Raw genomic sequence first — 21,462 nt, 5'->3', positions numbered from 1 at the left:
AGTGAGGACAGGCGTTGGAGTCATTGAATAATGTCGCTTACCTTTGCTGTGCTCTTGGAAATCCAGGTGCTCTGTGCCGTCAGACTCAGCCAGCATGTTGAGATCACTGAAAGAGAGGAAGACAACGTGTCAAAGGAGGAAAATAGATGGAAAGTCGTGTGATGATGAGGCACAGAAAAGTTGAATAGCATTGATGTGATTAGGAGGATACATTTGAGAGTGTTGAGGGATAAAATAAGAGAAATCGCAGGGATGATAACAGCATTCTAATAGTAGAACAGAAGAGAGAGAGAAAGAGAAAAGGTTATACTCACAGTCTGACACACACTTCTGCTTCATTACACGGCTGTCCGACAAGTCCTTGCACTTCTTCGTAGGTTTTCCCCGTCAGAAGAACACCGTTCCACTCCAGGACTTGCATTCCTACACAGAGACAGATTTGTAAACAAGCACAACCAAGGAAAATGATCAAAATTAAGGTACAAAGTGTCTTGTAATGCAATTTTTTTTTTTCCAAAAAGAGAGCACAGGCATCTCACATCAAACCACAAACCAAATGAAAGTGAGTTGCTCTGATTTAAGGGATTTAAGGGAATTCATTTTGACCCAAACTCTGGAAAAACACGTTCTGATTCCCGCACTCAAAGAGAATCAGACCAAAAGCCAAAACTAGCGACATGAACGTTTGTGACAGCCTCAACAACAGCTGTGTGACAAAGCTGCTTGTTAAGAAATCCGGCACAGAACTGGGCTGATATTAACTCACAAATAGTGTCGTGTTGTTTCTCCCACACGTCTATTATTTGGAGGACGTTTTGAACAAGAATCAGGAAGAATAAAAGATCGAATAGAACATCTCAAAGCAAAAAGAAAAGCTTGTGTTGATGTTGAATGATGCATTAAAAGCTCCGACACAGCACTGCAAAAAAAACAACAACACTGCAATCTCCAGAAGACACCCTGCACACTGGCAAGACTTACACCGATGGAAACAGCTCATCAGGAGGGTCCTCTGTTTGCGACGATGCTCTCGTGCTGCATGTGCGGGCGAAAGGGAAGCTACTGTATTTTCATGCTGGTGTTATTCATCCCATGTTTCACACTGAACGATTTATAAGAATGTTGAATTTTGAGCACAATCAAAAGAAAAAACGTTGAGCAGACTTGTCGATTTGTGACGCCAAGCCTGTTGAATCTGACAACATCCGTTCATATTCACACCACAGAGGCTAAGACACTGTGTTCCCAGTGCAAAGACCGGAGCACCACTCTGCCGTTCTGTTAAGTGTTGATGACGGAGTTATGGGTGTTATCATGGGTGTGTTTTCCTCCGGACTAACAACACCAGAGATGCATTTTGACACGATGACTTTAGCAATCATCAGCAGCTCCAGCCTAGAACACAGACTTATCTCAGTGGGGCTTGAAAGTGCCTGAAACTGACATGGGGATACTAGAGGGATTAGCTAAAAGCAAAGTAGCATTTGTTAAAAAATAATTGCACTGATCCTAAATGTCTGGAAAAAGTGCTCACAGAACTTGTCCACAGAAAATCAAAGTGATCAGCTTTAGGGGTCTTCAGGGCCTCTGTAGTATCCTCCTGCTTCTTGATACAATATAATGATTCTGGTATCAAAATAACATTCTGTTAGCTCTAATGGCTTTGGACAAATAAGTAGTAGTAAATAAGTACTCAAAATATAACCTGCAATTTTCCCAAAACTGTTTCACATATTTGTTTTTATTTTAAATGGTTGGGCTAATTTTCACTTGAATGCTTCTTGGGAGAGGAAAAGGGAAATCACACAACTGGCAGCAGTGTAAAAGGATGAAAAAAGAAAATACAAGGAGACACCAGCGAGAACAGAGAGTACTGAAAGAATCGCCAACGCTCCCCCGACACACATCTCTCAGCACGGACAGATGGATAACACACTGCACAGATCTAAACTGATCAGTATTTCTCTCCTTGTTTCACCATCATCAGCTTCAAAAGGGTCTCAGGGCCACGGCTGTACCAAATGCCGGACACCCTCAATGTGGCTCAACACAGAGATTAAAAGGGACCATGAGCAGACAGATGGACAGGGAGGGGTGAGAGGGTTAACTGTTCCCAGACTCCCCCATGTGAAATCAATAACACCTCATGAAATGTGTTCCTGTTAATACACCACGCAGCAATTTATCCTGAGCTTGTGTCAGTGAGAGGTGTGTAAGAGTGAAACCAGAGGTCATATATCCTAAGGTTAGTGCAAAATGTAAGCTTGGTGTTGTGGTGAAAGAACTAGCTAATTCTGGTACAGGCTACAGTAGGTGAAACATGGCTGTAAATGCTTGACAAGAACATTTAAAGCTGCTGTTGGTAGGAATGGTGTAAAAAACGTTACTTCTTTTCTGCTGGGTTTTGAGAAAAGGTCATAATGCCCATCGGTACTCATCAGTAAGTGGAGTAATTTGAGACTATTGTGAAATCTCTGTGTTTTCCAATGCCTTTGTATCAAGCAATGTTATTATTTCCCTTGTTCCCGTTATGACGGACCAATCATAGCTAACCTCCAATCCTCTGTCCTGATTGGTTAAGGGGCGGCCCCTCCAATTGCTTATGAGTCCGGCACTATCATGACTGCACAAGCCGATCTGTGTTGGGGGGCTCAGAGGAAATCTGGTTGGGAGGGATAGTGTTGACATTCGAAGTCCCTCTCTCTGAACAGATGTTTACTATGTGACTACCAACAGCAGCTTTAACACAACCATTACAATATTTTAAAAATGTAGAAATAATAAAATAGAATGTATTTTTTGACAACAAGCTCCTTTTCATTTTTTTGCCATGTATCAGATGAAACAAATGATGACACTTTAATGTCTGCAGGAAAAAGGAAGCTACAATCAGCAGCCCGTTAGCTCAGCGCCCTGACCGTTGGCACTGAAACAGCTAGCTCTGTTTGGTCCAGAGAAATTAAATTAATCTACAGACAGCTTCATGTTAATGTGAATATGTCTTGTGTAAATACACAACTAATGAATTGAAGAATACAAGAAACAGATAAGGGGGCAGCAAATTCTGGAATATTTATTCCAATGTGGCGAAATTATGTTTATCTTACTTAATTATACTCATCATGCTCAACCACATACTCATAGACAGGTATCCATACACATCATATTCATATTTTGTACTTTTGAATTCTGTTGATGTAATAACTGTATTTATATTAATTGTTAATTTTGTATATTCTAATGTTATTTAATTTTAGTATCAACCATTGTCTTTGTGTGTCAATTTAATATTTTTTAATTATTATTGGGATATTAGAACATTATTTGGGTGGAGGCTTCAAATAAGCTTCTGAGTTTTCTGCCTCTTCCTCACAGTATATTATTTATCTTTGCTCTTTTTCTTTTTAAGTTATATTTTTTAGCCTTTTTGCCTTTATTTGATAGGACAGCTGAAGAGAAACAGGAAATGTGGGGAGTAGAAAGTGGGGGAAAGACATGCAGGAAATGGTCGACCGGGCGAGAATCGAACCGGCGACTGTAGCCTCTGTATGTGGGGCCCTTAGACCGCTAGGCCACCAGTGCCCCTACCTTTGCTCTCTTGTGCAAATAAATAAACATAAACACATAAACATAAAACATGCTTATCGGCAGGCTTTGTGAGTAAAAGACGGTTTTGTTAGCAAGTACAGCGAAATTCCACCAAAACCTTGCAAAGCATTTTTATGACACATTCCTCAGGTTGTCTTTTCAAATATGTTTTCCTTCTCAACATGTTGTTGATGTTATTGTTTTTCAAAAAATAGTATTTCAATGACCTTACCTTCAAGAATCTTTCCGGTTTGTTCTGCAGCTCCACCAGGCAAGACTTTAGCAACATATGCTCCAATGTCTCCATTACTCCCAGGGACCTCTTTCCCTCCAACTACGCGGATACCCAGACCATTTCCTGTTTGGGACCACAAACAAAGACCAGTGAGTGGCTTTATGTATAACTTTACTGTCTCATTCATTATTAATCAACTCTTGGAAATTTAACCCTGAGGTAAATTCACAGACACGGAAAAGGTGAACAGAAAGGAAAAAAATATGGCAGTACAACTGCAGTTACTTGATACTTGACAAAAATTGGCTCAAAGATTATTTAAATGTTTGGAACCACATTTAGAATTTTTTATAGGATAATAATCATTCCAAAATTAAATTATTTCTGTGCGACACTTAGCCAATAAATATGTCCCACTGAGGCTAAAGCAGGAGAGATTCATCAAGTTAAAGTTAGCAAACCTAAGCTTCAAAGGTATTAAATTGCAGATTCTTCTCTACCCGCAACCTTTATTAAAAAAAATATATACACTATGTTGAACCAGTATCTTGGTTATTTTGTAATTTGTCATATCCAAATGAAGAAATAGATAAATCTTTGATGTAAGAATCATGCTCCGCTAAAGGTAGCTAGCTTAATAGAGCAGCCATATTGTGACTTTGTTTCAGCCCCGGTGAAACTTATTAAGTTTAAAGCTTCCTAACATAATTTTTCAACTGTATACATATTGGTTTAAATTCATATGAACAGCAGACAGAGAGGCATTAGCATGACAATTCTAGCTTGTGTCAAACTCCTTTGTCTATGGACAGTAACATGTTTGTTGAAAGGTAATTGTTTGATGGTTTTATGGCATTTAAAGCCAGGGTTGGTAGTCATGGAAAACTAGCATGAATTTTGAATGTAGCATTTCCTCAGGACTCCGTGTAAAAGTGGTGAAAGTTAAAAACACAAACAAACATGAAATGTACGCGCAGGAGGCGGGCAGAACGGCAGGACGGGATTTGATTGGTTTCATATTTTGTCTCCTGATGGCAGCGATTAGTTGGTGTTGTCCCAGGTTTACTCCGGCTGTAGATAGCTGCTTTTTTTCACTCTTTTTTTTTAAGAACACATTATGTATTGATTGCCATAAAGATCATTTTAACCAGTATAACAAAAAGTGTATCAAAATCTGACTACCAACCCCAGCTTTAAGGAGGTACTTTGTCTAAACAGACATGAGTAATCATTTTCTGTTCCTGAGTTTACTGTCCAGCTTAAAAGCTGAATTTCAGTGTTTCTTCAGCTACCGCGCTCTGCCTTTGTTATTACAAGATTATAAGACAACATCATACATGCAAACTTGTTAACTGATAATCCACATTTCATATATAAATCTATTGGTCACACATAAAAGGACTTCACCCTGACCACAACCCCCACTCTAATACATGACAATGGTTACAAATGAGAGAACAAAATGACTGAGGCAGAAAGATTAGGCTCAGAACTAGGTCCTAATCAACAAAAGGCTTCCTTTGTGGGCTGTTTGTTAATTACATAAGATCATCCTGAGTGTGAGGGATACGCCATTTTGAGCATGGCGATGACTGATGAGCGTGGAGAAGAGCCAAATCAAAAGGCGGGAGCCAGGAAATGAAATGTCTGCCTGCTTTGAGCCTGGAGGAATGGTGTGATGGAACGTAAAGGCACGGGAAGTGACTTGCGAGTTTCTTGAGATCTGGCATGAATATAAAGTAAATAACATGCATGAAGCAGAAAAGTCATGCTCTGTTAACCCAATGAGACATTCTGATGAGTATTTATGTGTACAATTTAGTTGTACTTACTTCCTTCTTCCTTTTTAAATTAATTTGAATCTATTGTAAGATTTTTTTTACAGTCCATTAAAGGAAAACAATGTCTAAGCTGTAAACAGTGCATATTAGATGCAGTCAGTAAGCAACGAGGTCGATAAATCTAATGCATGCATCACAGTCAATAACACATTAGCTTTTAATACATGCCTCTTTCAAAGCATATAATTTCCTCCCCTACAGCATGCTGCTGATGTTGTTGAATGGAAAAGCTGCATTAAACTGTGGAACTTACCTGAGACACTGCGGTCTTTGAGATCCCGCTGCAGTTTGACCCTGAGGTGAGGGAAGGGGTAATATGGGCCTTTTCCCTGTGGCCCATACACAATGGTGAGATGTCATGTATGTTCAAGGTAAATGGGAAAAGGTTAAGCATGGATTCTTTGCAACAAGGACATATATGAGAGATTTAAGTGTACTGCGTTAACATGTGGGCATACATACCACATAAATGTCCAGGTGATTGACAGTGGGTGCATGCATTTCATTACTGCATGGTGAGTAGTTTGCTAGTGTCTGCATTTACAGTACCGTGTATGTGTGTGTTGATTTCTTTCATGTTTCACCTGTCTCTTCTCGTGTCCGTTCTCTGACCGTCCGTCTCTAGGTTTGTCAAACCAATCTGTCTCTTCTCGTCGAAGGTGGTAGGCTTTAAGGACAAAAACAGGTACTACTTCAGAACCAGTACGGGAACCTGGACCCTTTCCTCTTACCATAAAGGAGTGGGGTTCTTTCAGTTCATATGATGCAGGTTATCGTAAATAAAAACTATATTCAAGAAAAAGCCTATACTTGTAAGTAATAGGGACTAGAATATGAGAAAAGCAAGCGCCAAGAGAATTATTAAATGCTTCAATTTGTAGTGAAATCAGAGAGGATGCCAAGCAGCATGTTTTCACATGTATTGCGTAACATAAAAATGCAGTTTGAGGGTTAATAAAAATAAAAATAGTACACTATTCATAGAAGCAGGGGGTAAACCAGTAGCGCTTTAATCTATATGAATGTAAATGTTGGGTATGTGTATTTCACACTAGTCTTTAAATGAAATTGTGAGAAAATTGAATGTGTTTCTTTTTAAACTTACACAACAAAATGCAATATCATTAACCATTTTTTAAGTATGAGGTGATTGGAAATTCATGGGATTATAGTTGGAATTTTTATGCAAATCTCAAATTGCCCCAACATTTTGCTTTCATGTTTTATGGTGATGTCAATTTCACTAGTGGTGCAGGTTAATATGTTAGCTTATGGATAGCTAGAGAACTGAACTAATACTCTACCATTGGTTGCATCGTCTCTGTTCAGAGCCATCAGGGAATCACTTAGAGCTAGAATCAAGGCACATGGATTTACATTTCAAAATGATCGGTTCCATATACATTTTTCATCGAGTATTTATGCAGGGATCGTCACAGGTTTAAAGCACAAAGATCAACAATGATACCTCTATTGAAACGTGAGCTAAGTAAAAGTGTCATTTTGCCGTCTCTATTCATGAAACACTGTTCCCTGCCTGGATTAAACTGATTACTTAAAGAAAGCATTCAACTGAAACACCTGGATTTAAACAATATTAAACTTTGGTTATGACTTAAAAAGAATAAACTCAAGATATATTGCTGCAAATTGAATTAATGGCAACTGGCTGTTACCAATCAAAACACATCCAAAAGCTTCAATAGAGTTAATTGCACTCAACCGAGATTCTGTCAGATTTTTTAAACTTGCTTAAAAAAATCTATTTTTCATGCAGCGATTAGACACTGTTAAGAACAAATTACAAAAGCATTGTCATCGTTGATGACAGCTCTTTAGTATGCTTTCAGTAAAAGAAGAGTGCAAAAAATAATAAGTGAAATCCTGATAAATGCTCAGCAAAAAGTGTGCTCTACTGATAGTGTGTTCATGTCGAATAAATCAAGGCAGTATAGCTCTAGGACATTAGTATAGCAGTATAAAGACACTGTGCAGAAGAATTAATAGACATGAATATATGACATGCAACATAAAGTCACACATGCAGCACAAAACATACAAGCAAGTATTCATGACAAGACATGCAAGTTCAAGTTTTATATTTATTTAACACAATGATTGTCTTCACCAAATATCATGTATTTTGAAATGTACAATCAAGGTCTGCCTACATGCTTTTTTCTATTAGTTTCATTTTGATTTAAATCGTACTGTAATAAGTATAACCACAAAAATATGTATACACTTAAATATATGATTATCCACTATCCACATTACACATCTACAACTGTAGAATTCAAATAATGTGACAATACTACACATAGAAATAGTATTGAACAAGAATTTTGCAAGTGGATGAGGCACTTTTACAGTGTGTCATTCAATGTTCTAAATCAGAGCTAAATTCAAAGGGATTATCCTACTACATGGGACCAAGCCTTGAATGCTTAAGAGGCAGGATCTGACGGACTATAAAAATCTTGAAGGGAGGAGAAGTCAAAAGACAACATGCCCTAAATAAAAAGCAGACTGCCACAAATAAGCATTTGCTATTTATGTGGGGAAACTTCCTACATACTGGCTGTAATGGGGGAGTTAGACAGCACGATATCATGCAGGGAACTAATATAGTCGAATGTTATACAAGACTTGGAGTGCAGACAGAAACAGAAAAAGAAATAGGAAGCATGCATACATATATATTCAAGCACACCTTGTGAGCGAAGATTAAAATGCATAAAAGGTATGCATGCACTCTATCTCAACTAATTTATTACATTTACTGTCACCAAGAAACAAATGAGATACATTCACGAAGGTTAAAATAAGACCATGAAGTGACAACAGATACATGCAGACATTCAAAAAACACACAGGATCCAAGCAAGAAAATCCATGACCAGACACCCTTGAGGTTGAAACTGAAAGTAGGAAAAGAGAGGAAATGTGCCAAGTCTGTTTTTTACCTTCACTATCTGACATGGTGCCCTGAAGGTCATCCAGAAGCACATAACCCCTACCCCTGGTTGGCTCTTCCATGATATGTTGCTGTTGCTGGGAATCCTGCAAGGACAGGCAGGAACCAAACTGGTCCCTTGAATCAGCTGAGATTGGCGGCAGAGGACCTGCAGATGCACGGGCCATGCCCATAGGTTGCCCAACAGGGCTCAATGGACTCTCTTCTTCTGAGTTCTGGGCCACTATTGGTAATCTGCCACGCCCACTTTGGACAATGGGAAGGCTTGTTGGTTTGGTGCGACCAGATGGGGTTTGATAGCTTGTTCCATCTGCAGATGCTTCACCATCCCCTTTAAGCCGAAGGGAAGAGCTGGAAGGGTCTCTTTTGATGGATAGGTCCAGACCATAGCAAGATGTGGGTCTTGATGAAGGTCTTGAGCGACTACCACTAGGATAGGCGGAGTCTAACCCCAAACTCTGACCCAAATTTAGTGACCCAGCCAAATTGGCACCCAAGGTAGACCCCAGATATTTTTGTTGCTCTGCAATATTCTTACGGAGGCCAAAGGTAATCTCATCCTGCATGAGCCGGCTGGATCTTGTGGATGCACTTGTAGACCCAAGATAGCTTGTATAGTCTGTATCCAAACCTCTGTTGTCTGGCATAGAAGAATACTTTGAAGAGATCTTCGGATCTACCAATGGAGCTTTATGTTTTTGGTACAACATTGAAGCTGGAAGTTGTTTAGCTGCCTGCTTCTCTAAAGTAAGACGGCTGATGCTGTACTTGTCTGTCTTTGGATAGTGTCTTTGGGAGTAACTTGAGATGCCAGAGCTAGGGGTATAGTAGTGCTGGGACAGACCTGTCAGTTGTTCCAAGTTTTCAGTCCCACCTGTGCTTCTCCTAAACTCCTGCTTTAGCTGCTGCTTCAGAAGTTTCAATTCATAAGGCTCCTCCATTGTATCCTCTTCATCGGGGGTCTTTCCATAAGTATGGAGTCTTGAGGTGGATCCCAGATAGTCAGTAGACCCCAGATCTGCGGCACTCCGGCGCAGCAGCTTCTCTGCCTTGGCTAGTTCCCTCTCAGCCAGACTATACGATGAAGAAAGACCTGTAGAGCCCTTAGCCAGCTCTGCAGCATCTTCCAGCAACATGTAACTCCGAGGTGTATGGTGATCGACATCCGTGTAGTAGGAATCAGAAACAGCCGACATGGGGCTACGAGCCATACTTCCAACATCCAAGGCTCTGAGATCAAGGTGGTTGCCATATTTGTCATACTTGACTCCCAGATAGGCTGATGATGTGGGATCAGGCTGGCGACTAATGACTTCATACTTAGTTGCATCCAGCTCTGACAGGAGAGCTGCTTGTCTAGCAGCCTTCTGCTGCAACAGGAGCATCTGGTGGTAACTCTGCTGCTGGGCGCTTGTGAGTGAAGGGACAGAGGAATAGAGAGAATGAGATTGGTACGACTGGGGAGTCTGGTAGAGAGACTGCTGGTATTGGGTTTGAGAGTATTGGTACTGGGAGTATTTTCCGTATTCATGCTTGGTTTGAGGTGGGACAAAATCATCGAGTTCAGACTGAGGTGCTGTCCTAGGACGTTCAAGACTATGTTCTTCAATATCTTCATCTTCACCATCTCCAAGCCCACTTCTAGTCTCTCGGATATTACTAACCTCACTGTCTGACATGTAGTCTCTGTCCTCTGCAACACTCTGTAAGTAGGCCCTTTCCCTCTTCTCTCGCTCCTTCAGGAGGGCATCTTTTCTACGATTTATACCCATCTCCAAGTACCTAAGCTTGGCATCAATCTCTTTCTCCTCCTCATCTAACTCTGCTTGTCTTTTGCGGAGCTTAGAAGACTCCCGCTCCACCAGATCTAGCTCACGATCAATGTCTTGTAGGATCTTGGCACGTGCCATGTTGGAATTGCGGCACATTCTTCGGCGGGCAGAACCAGTGGGGTAGGCTGTTTGGCCACTGGTGGTTGACTCATCCTCTGATGGTGGATTGGGTAGAGTCCTCTTCACCTTCTTTTGAGTTCCTGTTGGTGTGCTTCCTGACCCTTTCCCCTGTGGTAAAAGCAAGTTAAAAATCATTAATTTAATAAGAATTCAAACAGTTTTCTTGAACCCAAAATGTATAGGCCAAATGTATATTTAGGCTTTACAGTTCGTTAATATCCTCCATTTTTTCTTTTTAATGACATATATTTCCTTTAAAGGGACTCACTCTTTCTTTAACATACTTATTAGCCATTTGTAGTCACTGCCTATGTTCTTCCTTAGAATTATGTGAGCTAAAGTAATAATATGAACTACTCACAGTATAACCATCACCAAACTGGGTGCCAGCTGATGCTCTTTCTTCCCCTGTTGGACTCATGGGCTTGGGGTCAGACATGGATCTTTGCATTGCTTTTGGTCCCCTGGGACTTGATGGGGATGCATGAGATGTATCCATACTTCCTCTTAGCTTTTGTGGGCTTGTATCGCCAAGTGATTTGTCATAGGACACAAACTCCATGGATTTGCTCGGGGATATACAGGGGGATATGGGGGAATAAAGCACTTTGGGAGACTTTGGAGGGGCTTGGAGTGTGGAGGAATCAACTTTAAGATTGGGAGACTGGCCTATGTCTAGAGGGTTAGGTCGTTTCTTTGGTGAAGTCCTTTCAGAGTCAGACAACTCCATCCTTGAGTCCATTAGTATGTTCCCCTCTGAATCTGTTTGTATCGATATCTCAGTGTGGGCTTGAAGAGACATCTCTGACTGCCCACCCCTGTCACCCCTGGCTGTGCGTGGCCGGCTTTGTCGACTTCTTGTTTGAGCCTCCCATTCGTCTTGATCCTCATCATCAGTCTGCACACAACTGTCGACGCTCTTTTTGGCACTACGCTTTTTTCTCCCTGCTGTGTAAGCTTTACTGACTGCTTCATCCTCTTCATCTGTCTGGCAACCGCTATCAGTGATCTTTCTGGAAAGCACTGTGCCATCAGGTCCTAAGACAATTGCCTCCTGCACACCGTGCCCTGGAATGTCCCCGCCTGGGTACATTTGACGTAGCTTTTGCTCTTCCAATTGAAGGCGCAGCTGTTCTTGGAGTCTCTGAATCTGCTCGAGCTGCTGCTGTTGCTGGGCAAAAGTTTCTTTCTGCATCATCAGGTGAGCCTGTCTTTCCTCTTCCTGTTGGGACAGGATGTGCTGCTTCATGGCCTGCAGTTCTTCTAGTTCCTTCTGTACTAGGAGCTGTTCTTGTTCACGGAACCGTTGAATCTCATGACGCTCCCACTCTAATTCCTCAGCTAGACGCTGCTGTTTGAGTTTCTCCATCTCTAGCCTTTCACGCTCTGCCATATACTGGCCGTCCCCAGGAACCATGGGAGAGGACAGAGCCTCTAGTGAAGCAGCTATAGCCTCTAGAGATGCATCAGTGTAGCTATCAAGGGATAAAGATGTTGTTGGAGCAGGAGCAGCAGTAGTACCCCCTCTGGATATCTCCAGATTTAGTGGGGCATCTCCCATCTCCTCTGTTTCAGTCATAGAGCTGGTGGACAAGAAACTGTGGGACCGTGTAAGTGGCAAGTTCTGGAGATTTGACAGAGATGGCATGGTGTCGCTGGTGTGCATACCTGACAGTGTGTTGTATGATGTGCTAAAGATTGATCCAGGTTGGGTAGTAATAGCATACGTAGAGGGTATTGGTGCCACTACAGAGGAATAGACCACCCCATTTGATGATCTCAAGACACTGTTTGTACCAAAAAGTGTACCACCAGCACTTGTGACTCTGGCTTGGGAATAGGGTGGGATTGTCATTCCAGCGTAATTCCCTTTCTTGGAGTAGTCAACAGCTTCACCTGTAAAAAGTCAAAAATATAATTTGAGTCCAAGTAATTCAGACTTATTAGAGTTGAAGTAAGCCATGCCTTATCCAAATCATGAAAAAAGGTAGAAAAGGGGAAAAAAAATCTTCAATGTTGAGAAATGTAACAAGCATACACAAGTTGTACAGTAACAGCATGCAGACACATGCAAAAAAAAAAGTGATACAAAAATGAACCGTCCATGCAAACAAAAAAGCAAAACCAACGCCAAAAAAATATACAAAGTTAGCCATGAATGAGTGGTGGCATTTCAAAGTGACATTTAAGTGACAGGTCTGCGATGTCACTCCACTGACCTGCATCAGAAATCTTTGCAGATGTAAGATCTACTGCACCGTCTGTAGTGCCACTGAAATTATAGCTGTTCTTACTCTTGTAAAAGAACAGTCCAGCTTCTGCTAGGTTAGTGTCTGACATTGATGGCTTAATCCCACCAAACCCTCTCATGCCGTAAGGGGATCTGTCGTACTGGTAATGATCATCACGATATCCAAAACGGTCTTCCGGCAGAGGTGTGGTTGGTTGTTGAGTGGTGCAGCTTCCTGCAAATGGCAGCTTATACACAACATCACAACACACCGCTCGTTTTCCTGCAGTCAGATCCACTGGTTTGCCATCGTCATCTGTTACAACAGCTGTTGCCACTTCTGAAGAAGAAGCATCCACGGACACCATAGTGTTGAATGGTTTTGCGGTGCTAAGGTCAACAGCTCCTGCCCCCGTGGGTGTACCTGCATTTAATCCATTGGCTGCACAGGCTGCAATGGGAGTAGGGGCGATGGTCACAGGAGTTGGCTGGAAAGTCCCTCCACCTGTGCTCGATCCAACTGAGAGATTAATAGGGATCTCTGTAGAAGCATTAGTTAAAGGCTGGGAATCAATTGGCCGATAAACAATTTGAGAGACAGGCTCAAATGCTTTGTTTTTAGTTAGCTGCAGGGGCACTGAAGAAACCTGAGAGGTGTCTACATTATCACATTGCTGGATTGTGGCAGAACAGGTCACAATGGTGATGCTATCGGTCATTATAGAGACAGTGGATGATTCTGCACTGAGATTGACCACAGATGACTGCACAGCACTGTTCTGACGGCTGACATCAGCAGCCAAGGACTGACGTCTTGAGTCTGGACCAGCAGTCAGGTCAACACCTTTCATGTCTGACTCTGGGCTTGCCTTCATAGTCCTAAGATCTACCACCTCAGATGGTTGGATAGTCTGTCCATTCGGTGCTGATGGCTGGGGTTTGGGTTTTTCCAGTGAGATTGGGACACCATTTGCCCTTGGAGCGGGCACTGGTGGTGGTGTCCTTTCGTGAACAACAGAGACAGTGGTTCTTTGAACTTCTGTGGTGACCACCTGAGAGATGAGGTTAGGCGTAACCCCAGTAGGCTGTGCTGAGGCAGATACAGCTTCAATTATGTGACAAGAACTGGACACATGTTTCTCTGGACCACAAATCTCTTGACTTTCAATGGATTCTGTGACACGTGTGTATGCCAGAGGCACCCTGGTTGTTTGAGGAGGGGTTGTTTGAGGAGGGGTTGTTTGTGGATGCTGCTGTGGGTATGATTGAGGCTGAGGCTGAGGCTGTGGTTGTTGATAGCTTTGTGGCTGAGCATGATGTGCATGAGATGCTGGGCTAGGGCTTGATGGCGCTTGAGTTGAGATGCTGTCTACTGGAGAGCTGGGCTGAGATGGCAGTGTGATCACCACATATGTGTCACGAAGATTGCTGGCATATCTTGGAGAAGACGGAGACTTTGGCGAGGGTTGAAATTGCTTGGTCTCAGAAGAAGGGCTCAAATTTAGCGCTACATCAGAAGGGCCAGTGGGAAGTGCAGTGGGTCTTGTCAGATGTGGGGCATGGGCAGGTGAAGGAGGCTGTGAGCCAGGCTTTGGAGCAATTGGTGGTTTGACATGTCCCTGTCTGTGGCTGTCCCCTACTCCAGCAGGGATGGTAGGCTTTGGAGGAACAGGAGGGGGAACATGAGGTTTATACATTGGTGTGACTACTTGTCTTGTAGGTGGTCCTTGGGCTGTGGTCACTGCCACTGTCTCTGGCCTTACTGGAGTTGCTGAAGCCTGAGGTGGAAGAGGAACTGGGGGTTTCCTGGGAAAAACAGTTGGCTTTGGTGGGGTGGGAGGAGGCAGTGGTGGTGCATTAGATACTTCTGATTGTTCCTGAGAATTAGCCCTTCGTAGGACGCTTGGCTTGGGGGGTACAGGTGGGGCAGTTGACACTACGCTGGGAATGCTGGGTGTGTACTGGGGGACTGTGGGTAAGGGTGAAACACTGGATATCACATGGGCTGATGTCTTAGAAGGTTCGCCAGATAAGTCAACAACATCTGGCTGGGATGCTTCAGTTGTGATCTTGGGTGGCTGATCTGATATGTTCAATGGAGGAGTCTCGTAAATCAAGGCCACAGGCTCAGTTTCTGAGGCCACTGTCATGTCTGATGCTTCAGTTATCCCTTCTTCTTTTCTAAAAACACTCTCATCATCAGAAGACAACTCTCCTGAAGAGCACTGTGTCACCCTTAAATCTGGGATGGGGTGGAGTGCCCGCCTAGATGCAGCTGCATCCACTTCTGGCTCGAGCTGAGTTGGACTTGTTCCAGGAGTCAGCACCCTTTTCATTAGCTCTTCATATGCAGTTTCGGCATCCAACAGTGGCTTCCCATCTGTATCTAATGTTATTGTAATTCTCTCTGAGATGGTTTTCTCAGCAGGTAGCAACACTATTTCTGGGTTGGTGTTTTCCGTTTTGGGCTGCATATTTTGATATTCCTGCTCAAGCTTCATGAATTCTTTTCTTTTCTTTATCATGTCTTCATAAACTTCATCTGGGGATCTCAGCTTTTTTGGCTGAGCAGGAACAACAATCTTTTCTGGGTCCCCCGGATCAGCTGTTGAGTTGTCAATTAGAGATGTATAGGCATAGTCTTCAATTAGCATGCCTCCATAAAGGGACTCTTTTCCAGGTTGAATCTCCCCCTTTTCAACTGTTGGAGATGTAGCTCTGAGCATGATTTCCTCATAAGCCTCATCAGCTGATTTTAGAGTCTTTTTCTGTGAATTATCATTGTTTTGATCATCTGTTGGGGAGTGGAGAGAAACTGATGTAGGCAGTTGATATGTTTTCTGAACTGCTGCTATCTTAGAAGCATGAATTTCAAACCCTTCAGGATCTGATTCAATGCTCGGAGAGAAATCAGAGCAGGATGATCGTCTGATCTCCTCCATTTCAGCTTCTTGCCTCAGTTCTTCAGTTGGTGAAGCATCTTCAATGGGGGACAGGTTGCTTGGCGGTGTCTTTTGGTGCTCTCGCCTTCTCTGGGCTCGGATCTCATCTTTGTCTTTCTTAGATTTTTTACCAGAGCCTCTCTGTTTTTCTTGCTCCCTTAGGAGCTCCTCTTCTTCCCGTAACTCATCTTCCTCAGAAGAGTCTTCAATAGTTGGAAGCGTCTGACCAGGTTGTCTGTGCTTGGCTTTCCTGTGTTGTTTACCCTCACCAGAACGGATATGGCTGGGACTACTACTGTCGCTGTCTTCATCAAGCGATGAGAGGGATGTTGGGGATGTCCCTGGAGTGAAGCTTGATGCATGAAGACTTGATGACCCCTCACCTCTAGACCGATCATCAGGAGAGTCTGTAAGGCATTCCATTTCTGGATCTCCATCAACATTAGGTATCTGTATTGGGCTGCTTACAGCATTCAGCTCCATAGTTTGAAATTTCCGTGTTGCATTACCAGTCTGTTGCTCTTCTACTTTTGTATCTGGCCCCTCTTTTTCTACATCAGTTTTATCCAATGAGCCACAGATTTGCTTATGTTCTTCATCATCTGGACTTATAGTGCTCTTCTTGGTAAGTCTCCTGGCTTTTCCTGATGTGCTCCTCTCTATACTCTCAGATTTTTTCTGTTCCGTATGTTTCTTCTCATTCTCTCTAATCTTTCGCCGGATTACATTTTCCTCATCAGACGGGGAAGCATCCTCATTCTCACTCATTTCCATTATTTGTTTTCGGATAAATTCCTCATCATCCCCTGACATAGGGCTGTCTTTCCCAATGCTCTCACTGCTTTCATCCAGTGAATCTGCTCTGGCGTCCATGGGCACAAGGAGCTTTTTCTTTGTGGTAACTTTGGTATTCTTTTCAGAGAGTTCCCTGTCATCTTCAGAGCTAGGTGTGTCAGGTGAGAGAGGTAGCACCTCTAATTTGCGCCTGGTTTTAAGAGTGTCTGTTAGTTTCTCCTCATCTTCCTTTGGTCGCATGCTTGCTTGGGCCTCGAGGATCGGAAGGACTGTGCTTTCCAGCTTTGCTAGGTCTGATGGGCTGGTGGGACTGCCCTCCATGGCGGCCTTTTCAGTGTCTTTCAAGGTCTCCATCACTTTCACCTGTGGGATTAAAATGAGACAGTAAGCTCTGGAACTCCAACAAAAAACATGGACGCAGTCTAGATTCTAATACATTCAGAGATTAAGCAAGGATAATGAAATAAGTCTCTCAACCATGAGTGAGGGTATCATTTTGTTGTATTTAGTTCAAGCACCAATTTCTCAGAGCTGTATTAAAGACTTCAGGTACTTTTAAATGCTTTATAGATTACTGCTGAAGCTGAAAAGATTCAAGCGGTTACTAGGGCTGTCAAACAATTCATTTTCTCAACATGATTAATAGCTGAATTTCTGCAGTTAATAGCAATTAATCAAATTTAACTATTAATTGCCATACAGGTGGCTGGCAGCAAGGCAATAACAAATGGTACCAGACAAAGCTGATCCCAAAGACAGTCTTACATTCCCTATATTGTATTCCTGACATATACCAAATTAACCATTACTTTTGTAATGATTTACCAGCTTTTTTGCAAGTTCAACAATTCAGGGAATCATTATCTGCAATCAAACATTTTATTTTTTTAGGAACTTGCATCAAACTGATCTCCACATACATTTCAGTGCTTTGTGAAATGCAAAAAAAACAAAAAAACATGGTCCAGTACTACTTAAGCTATGTTCTACGGTCACCTCAGCAGCTGCATCATCATCACTGGGCTTTTCCAAAGGCTGAGCTTTAGCCTCCTCTTCCCCCTCCACATTAAGGGTTTCTTGCTTTCTGCCATTATCCTGCTCGCCTACTACAGAGACTAGGGTTTCAGGTTTTTCTATAGGAGCAGAAGCTACAGAAACAGACAAACCTTCATTTTCAGGAGTTGTTTCTGACATTTCATCTGTACCTGGTGCTGGGTTCTTCTCTACATCAATGTGTGTGGTGTCATTTTTGTCACAGAATGTGCTAGTCTCTGATACTGAGATAGGATCTTGGTTTTTGTCAGTAACAGGTTGGGGCTCAGCCTCTTTTTTCTCAGGTATTTCTTGTTCTTTGCTCTCTGTGACTTTCTCCTGTTGCTTCTCATTACTGCCTGTCAGAGCTGACGTCTCTTCCTTTATATCTGGTTGATTTTCAGCTATAATGCTTGTCTTTTGTGAACTAGCTTCCTCCTCGTTCTTAATGATTTCTCCCTCACAGGCTTTATCTCCGACTTGTGTCTCACTAATGATTTCTGAGGATGAAATCATGGCTGCACTTTGCATTGACTCCTTGGCACTGACCTTTCCTTTTTCCTCTGAATCAGGAGAAGCTGTTTTCTCGGATTCATCATCATCTGCTTTTAGTTTTGCATCGACTGGTGTCTCCTTTTCCTCTTCTGGGGCTACACTCTGTGCTACAATAGGCTTTTCTGTCTCCTCTGACATTTTTGACAATGATGCTGCCTCAACAATGCTTTCCTGAGTAGGTGTTTCTGTTTTTTCTTTTTGTATCTGTATCACTTCTTTTGGGATTTCATCAGCGACAGCTGGCTCTCCGGCTGCTTGCATTTCTTTTTCCTCTATCACAGGACAAACAGTCTCGGTCTCAGTAGAGGTAGGGGCTGCACTTGAATCTGCTTGATTAACCTCCTCCTCCAGAGGTTTCTGGTCGTTTGCCTTCTCAGCTGTTTTCTGTTCAGTTGTCTCTTCTTCAAGAGCTCCTTCTTTTTCAGCTTTTACCTCAATGGGCTTCTCTGCATCTGTAGTCCCCTGAACTACATCCTTTTCAGCAGCTTTACCATTCAATGATATATTCTCAGTTCCTGCCTTTTCCTCAACCGTTTCCTTTTCAAGAGCTTTCTCCTCTACATGCTTGTCTTCAGTTGTGTCCTTATCTGTTTTTAGCTCATCTGTTTTTTCCCCTTCAACTCTCTCAGGTACTTCCTGCTTAACCTTTTGCCCTTCAAGAATAACTTCTTCAGTTACTTTATTCACAACAACACTTTTCTCTTTAGTTTCCTCTTCAACAGGAGCAGGAGGAAGGGACTTATCAGATTGGTCATGAGGAGTTGGCCCTGCCTCTTTTTCCTGAACTTTATAAACCTGACTTCTATCATCTGAAGGAGTAGGTTCTGCCTCTTTTACTTCAACTGCATCCATCTGACTTTTCTCCTCTGAAGGAGTAGACTCCACCTCTTTTTCCTTGACTTTATTACCCTGACTTTTCTCTTCAAGAGGAGTAGACTCCGCCTCTTTTTCCTCTACCTTATTAACCTGACTTCTATCTTCTGAAGGAGTAGGTTCTGCCTCTTTTACTTCAACTGCATCCATCTGACTTTTCTCCTCTGGAGTAGACGCTGCCTCTTTTTCCTCGACTTTATTACCCTGACTTTTCTCTTCTAGAGGAGTAGACTCTGCCTCTTTTTCCTCGACTTTATTAACCTGACTTTTCTCTTCTAGAGGAGTAGACTCCGCCTCTTTTTCCTCGACTTTATTAACCTGACTTTTCTCCTCTGAGGCCAAGACAGGAAGTTTGTTCTCTGATGCTTCTGAGAAATTTACAGATTCAACACATTTTTCCTGGTCTGGTTTCAATTCTTGTTTCTTATCGTCAGGTTTAGGGACCTCTGTGTTGTCAGCAGGAACTACAGGAGGAACATTTTCTGCAACCTCCTCTGAAGAAGGAGGAGGAGGAATGCCTCCTTGCTCCTCTGTTTTTGGTCCTTGTTCTACCTTTACCTCTTCTGTAACTTCATCCTTGACATCAGGTTCTACACTATTTGGTTTTGTACTATTTGTTTGCTCCTCATTCAGAGCTTTATCCTCTGTATTTGATATTTGAGTCTGATCTGCTGGTGTAGCTTGAGGTTCATCTATCTGGGGTGGCTCACTTTGCTCACCAAGTTCTACCTCTGTTATTTTTTCCTCCTTTACATCTGCATCTGTCTTTTGATCAGGTGCAACAGGGACCTCCTGTGATAATGATTCTGGGCTCTTAGTAGGCTCTTGCTCAATTGAATTTGTTGTCACTTCTGGAGGCTTTTCTGGAGCTGGCTCCACTTTCTCATTATCTGTTTGGGGAGCTGCAGCCTCACTTTGGGAAATTTGTAGATTTGGCTCCAAGCCTACCTCAGCAGGGGCTGCTGTCTCGTCTAAACCTGTATTAGTTGGTAGATTTTCTTTCTCAGTATTCACAGGGAGAGAAAGGTCCTGTGTCACATTCTCAGAACTGCTCTGCTGCTCTTGATCTGCTGGGATTTCAGTGACAGGTGAATTCTGTGCTTGTTGCTTGACATTAGATTGCTCTGTCTCAGGGAGAGGATGATCCTCTGCCCCTTTCTCAGAGTTACTTTGCTGTTGCTCGTCTGCTGGGATTTCACTTTGTGTTTGTTGATCAGCATCAAATTGATCTGTCTCAGGTGGAGGACCATCCTCTCCTATTTTCTCAGAGCTGTTCTGTTGTTGCTCAACTGCAGGGACACCCTCAGCTACACTTTCTGAAATCGGAGCTTGTTCAGGATGAATAACAGGCTCTGACTCTGCTTCAGCTGCTGCTGGCTGTGTTTGTTCGTCTGACTGTGGTGTTTCCTGAGGGGGTGTTTCCGGAGGAGGGGCAGCATAATCTGGTGAAAGCGCACTATCAGGTGTGGGGGCGGTTGCAGGCTCTACCTTGGTCTCAGGAGCAGGTGGGGCTGGGTCAGCTGCTTCTACTACAGGTTTGCTATCTACAGCAGCAGGGGCAGAGGTTGGGGAGGGAGCAGGTGTCTGCTTCTTTGGGGATGCCATAGCTGGTGGTGGCATCTGTCCCAGCTGATCCGACATGGCTCTGTTGGTCTGGCAGTTGAGGCAAAGCCATTCTTTCTGCAAGACAAGGACAACAAGAATTGTTAGTTATCAATATAGAGCAACTGGCTGCCTAAGTATTTCCATCACAGATCAGTTATACAGTAGCAAGCATGGTTTGAATTGCACAAAACTATATGACCACTCTGCCAGAAAACCCAAACAAATAATGAGAATATGAAATATGTCTGAATTCAAACAAAGTCATGTGATACAACATGATTTTCCATGGTTAAAATGTCACTGTGACGAGGCATCGGTGTAGATTTTTCCATTTCAAGGAAGCTTTTGCATTTACAGGACTTAAGACATGGCGCCATGAATAATGTATGGTAATGGGACAGGGGTTTTCAAATGCATGTCAGAGAGGGTTAGGTGGCCGGGGCAGACTTTTCATGAAGAAGATTTCATAGAGAGACTGTGTCTGAATGTGTTTTGTGCATGCTTTGAACATGACAGCAGAATGTACACATGCCTTACATATTTTTAATGCCCCTTGAAGCAAAGAATGATACTTAATCCATGACAATTTCAAAAGTCAGAGTGTGACAGTGTATGTTTTTCTAAAGAATTTGGGCTATTTGAACATCTTATTGCAGTTTAACTACGCTCCAAAGGGATAGATTGTTATTATTAATACGCAGGGTTGTATGAGGCACCTCTCAACAGTAAGTGTATTACCCTCAGGAGACTCTAGTCAGCCAGGCCCCTTTATGAAGGAAGCAGCCAGAGAACCAGCATGGAAGCTAGACTCTGCAGCACTGCAGACAGGGCCTTGTG

At 42.7% G+C, this 21,462-nt stretch overlaps 1 protein-coding gene across 1 annotated transcript in view; it reads right to left on the bottom strand.

Moving 5' to 3' along the window:
* Nucleotides 1-21,462, bottom strand: part of LOC117805000 (protein piccolo-like) — a 72,906-nt gene that overhangs the window by 26,023 nt on the left and 25,421 nt on the right. The window contains 11 exon segments of the mRNA XM_034673514.1: nucleotides 42-106; nucleotides 315-423; nucleotides 3,821-3,946; nucleotides 5,918-5,993; nucleotides 6,249-6,331; nucleotides 6,969-7,016; nucleotides 8,631-10,701; nucleotides 10,955-12,489; nucleotides 12,813-16,923; nucleotides 17,557-19,281; nucleotides 19,339-20,700. Coding sequence (XP_034529405.1) covers nucleotides 42-106; nucleotides 315-423; nucleotides 3,821-3,946; nucleotides 5,918-5,993; nucleotides 6,249-6,331; nucleotides 6,969-7,016; nucleotides 8,631-10,701; nucleotides 10,955-12,489; nucleotides 12,813-16,923; nucleotides 17,557-19,281; nucleotides 19,339-20,700 — 11,311 coding nt within the window.

Source organism: Notolabrus celidotus, chromosome 21 (genome assembly GCF_009762535.1).
Source record: "Notolabrus celidotus isolate fNotCel1 chromosome 21, fNotCel1.pri, whole genome shotgun sequence".
NCBI lineage: Eukaryota > Metazoa > Chordata > Actinopteri > Labriformes > Labridae > Notolabrus > Notolabrus celidotus.
Note: the sequence above shows the minus strand (reverse complement) of the source record. Positions and strands in the feature narration are given on the sequence as shown.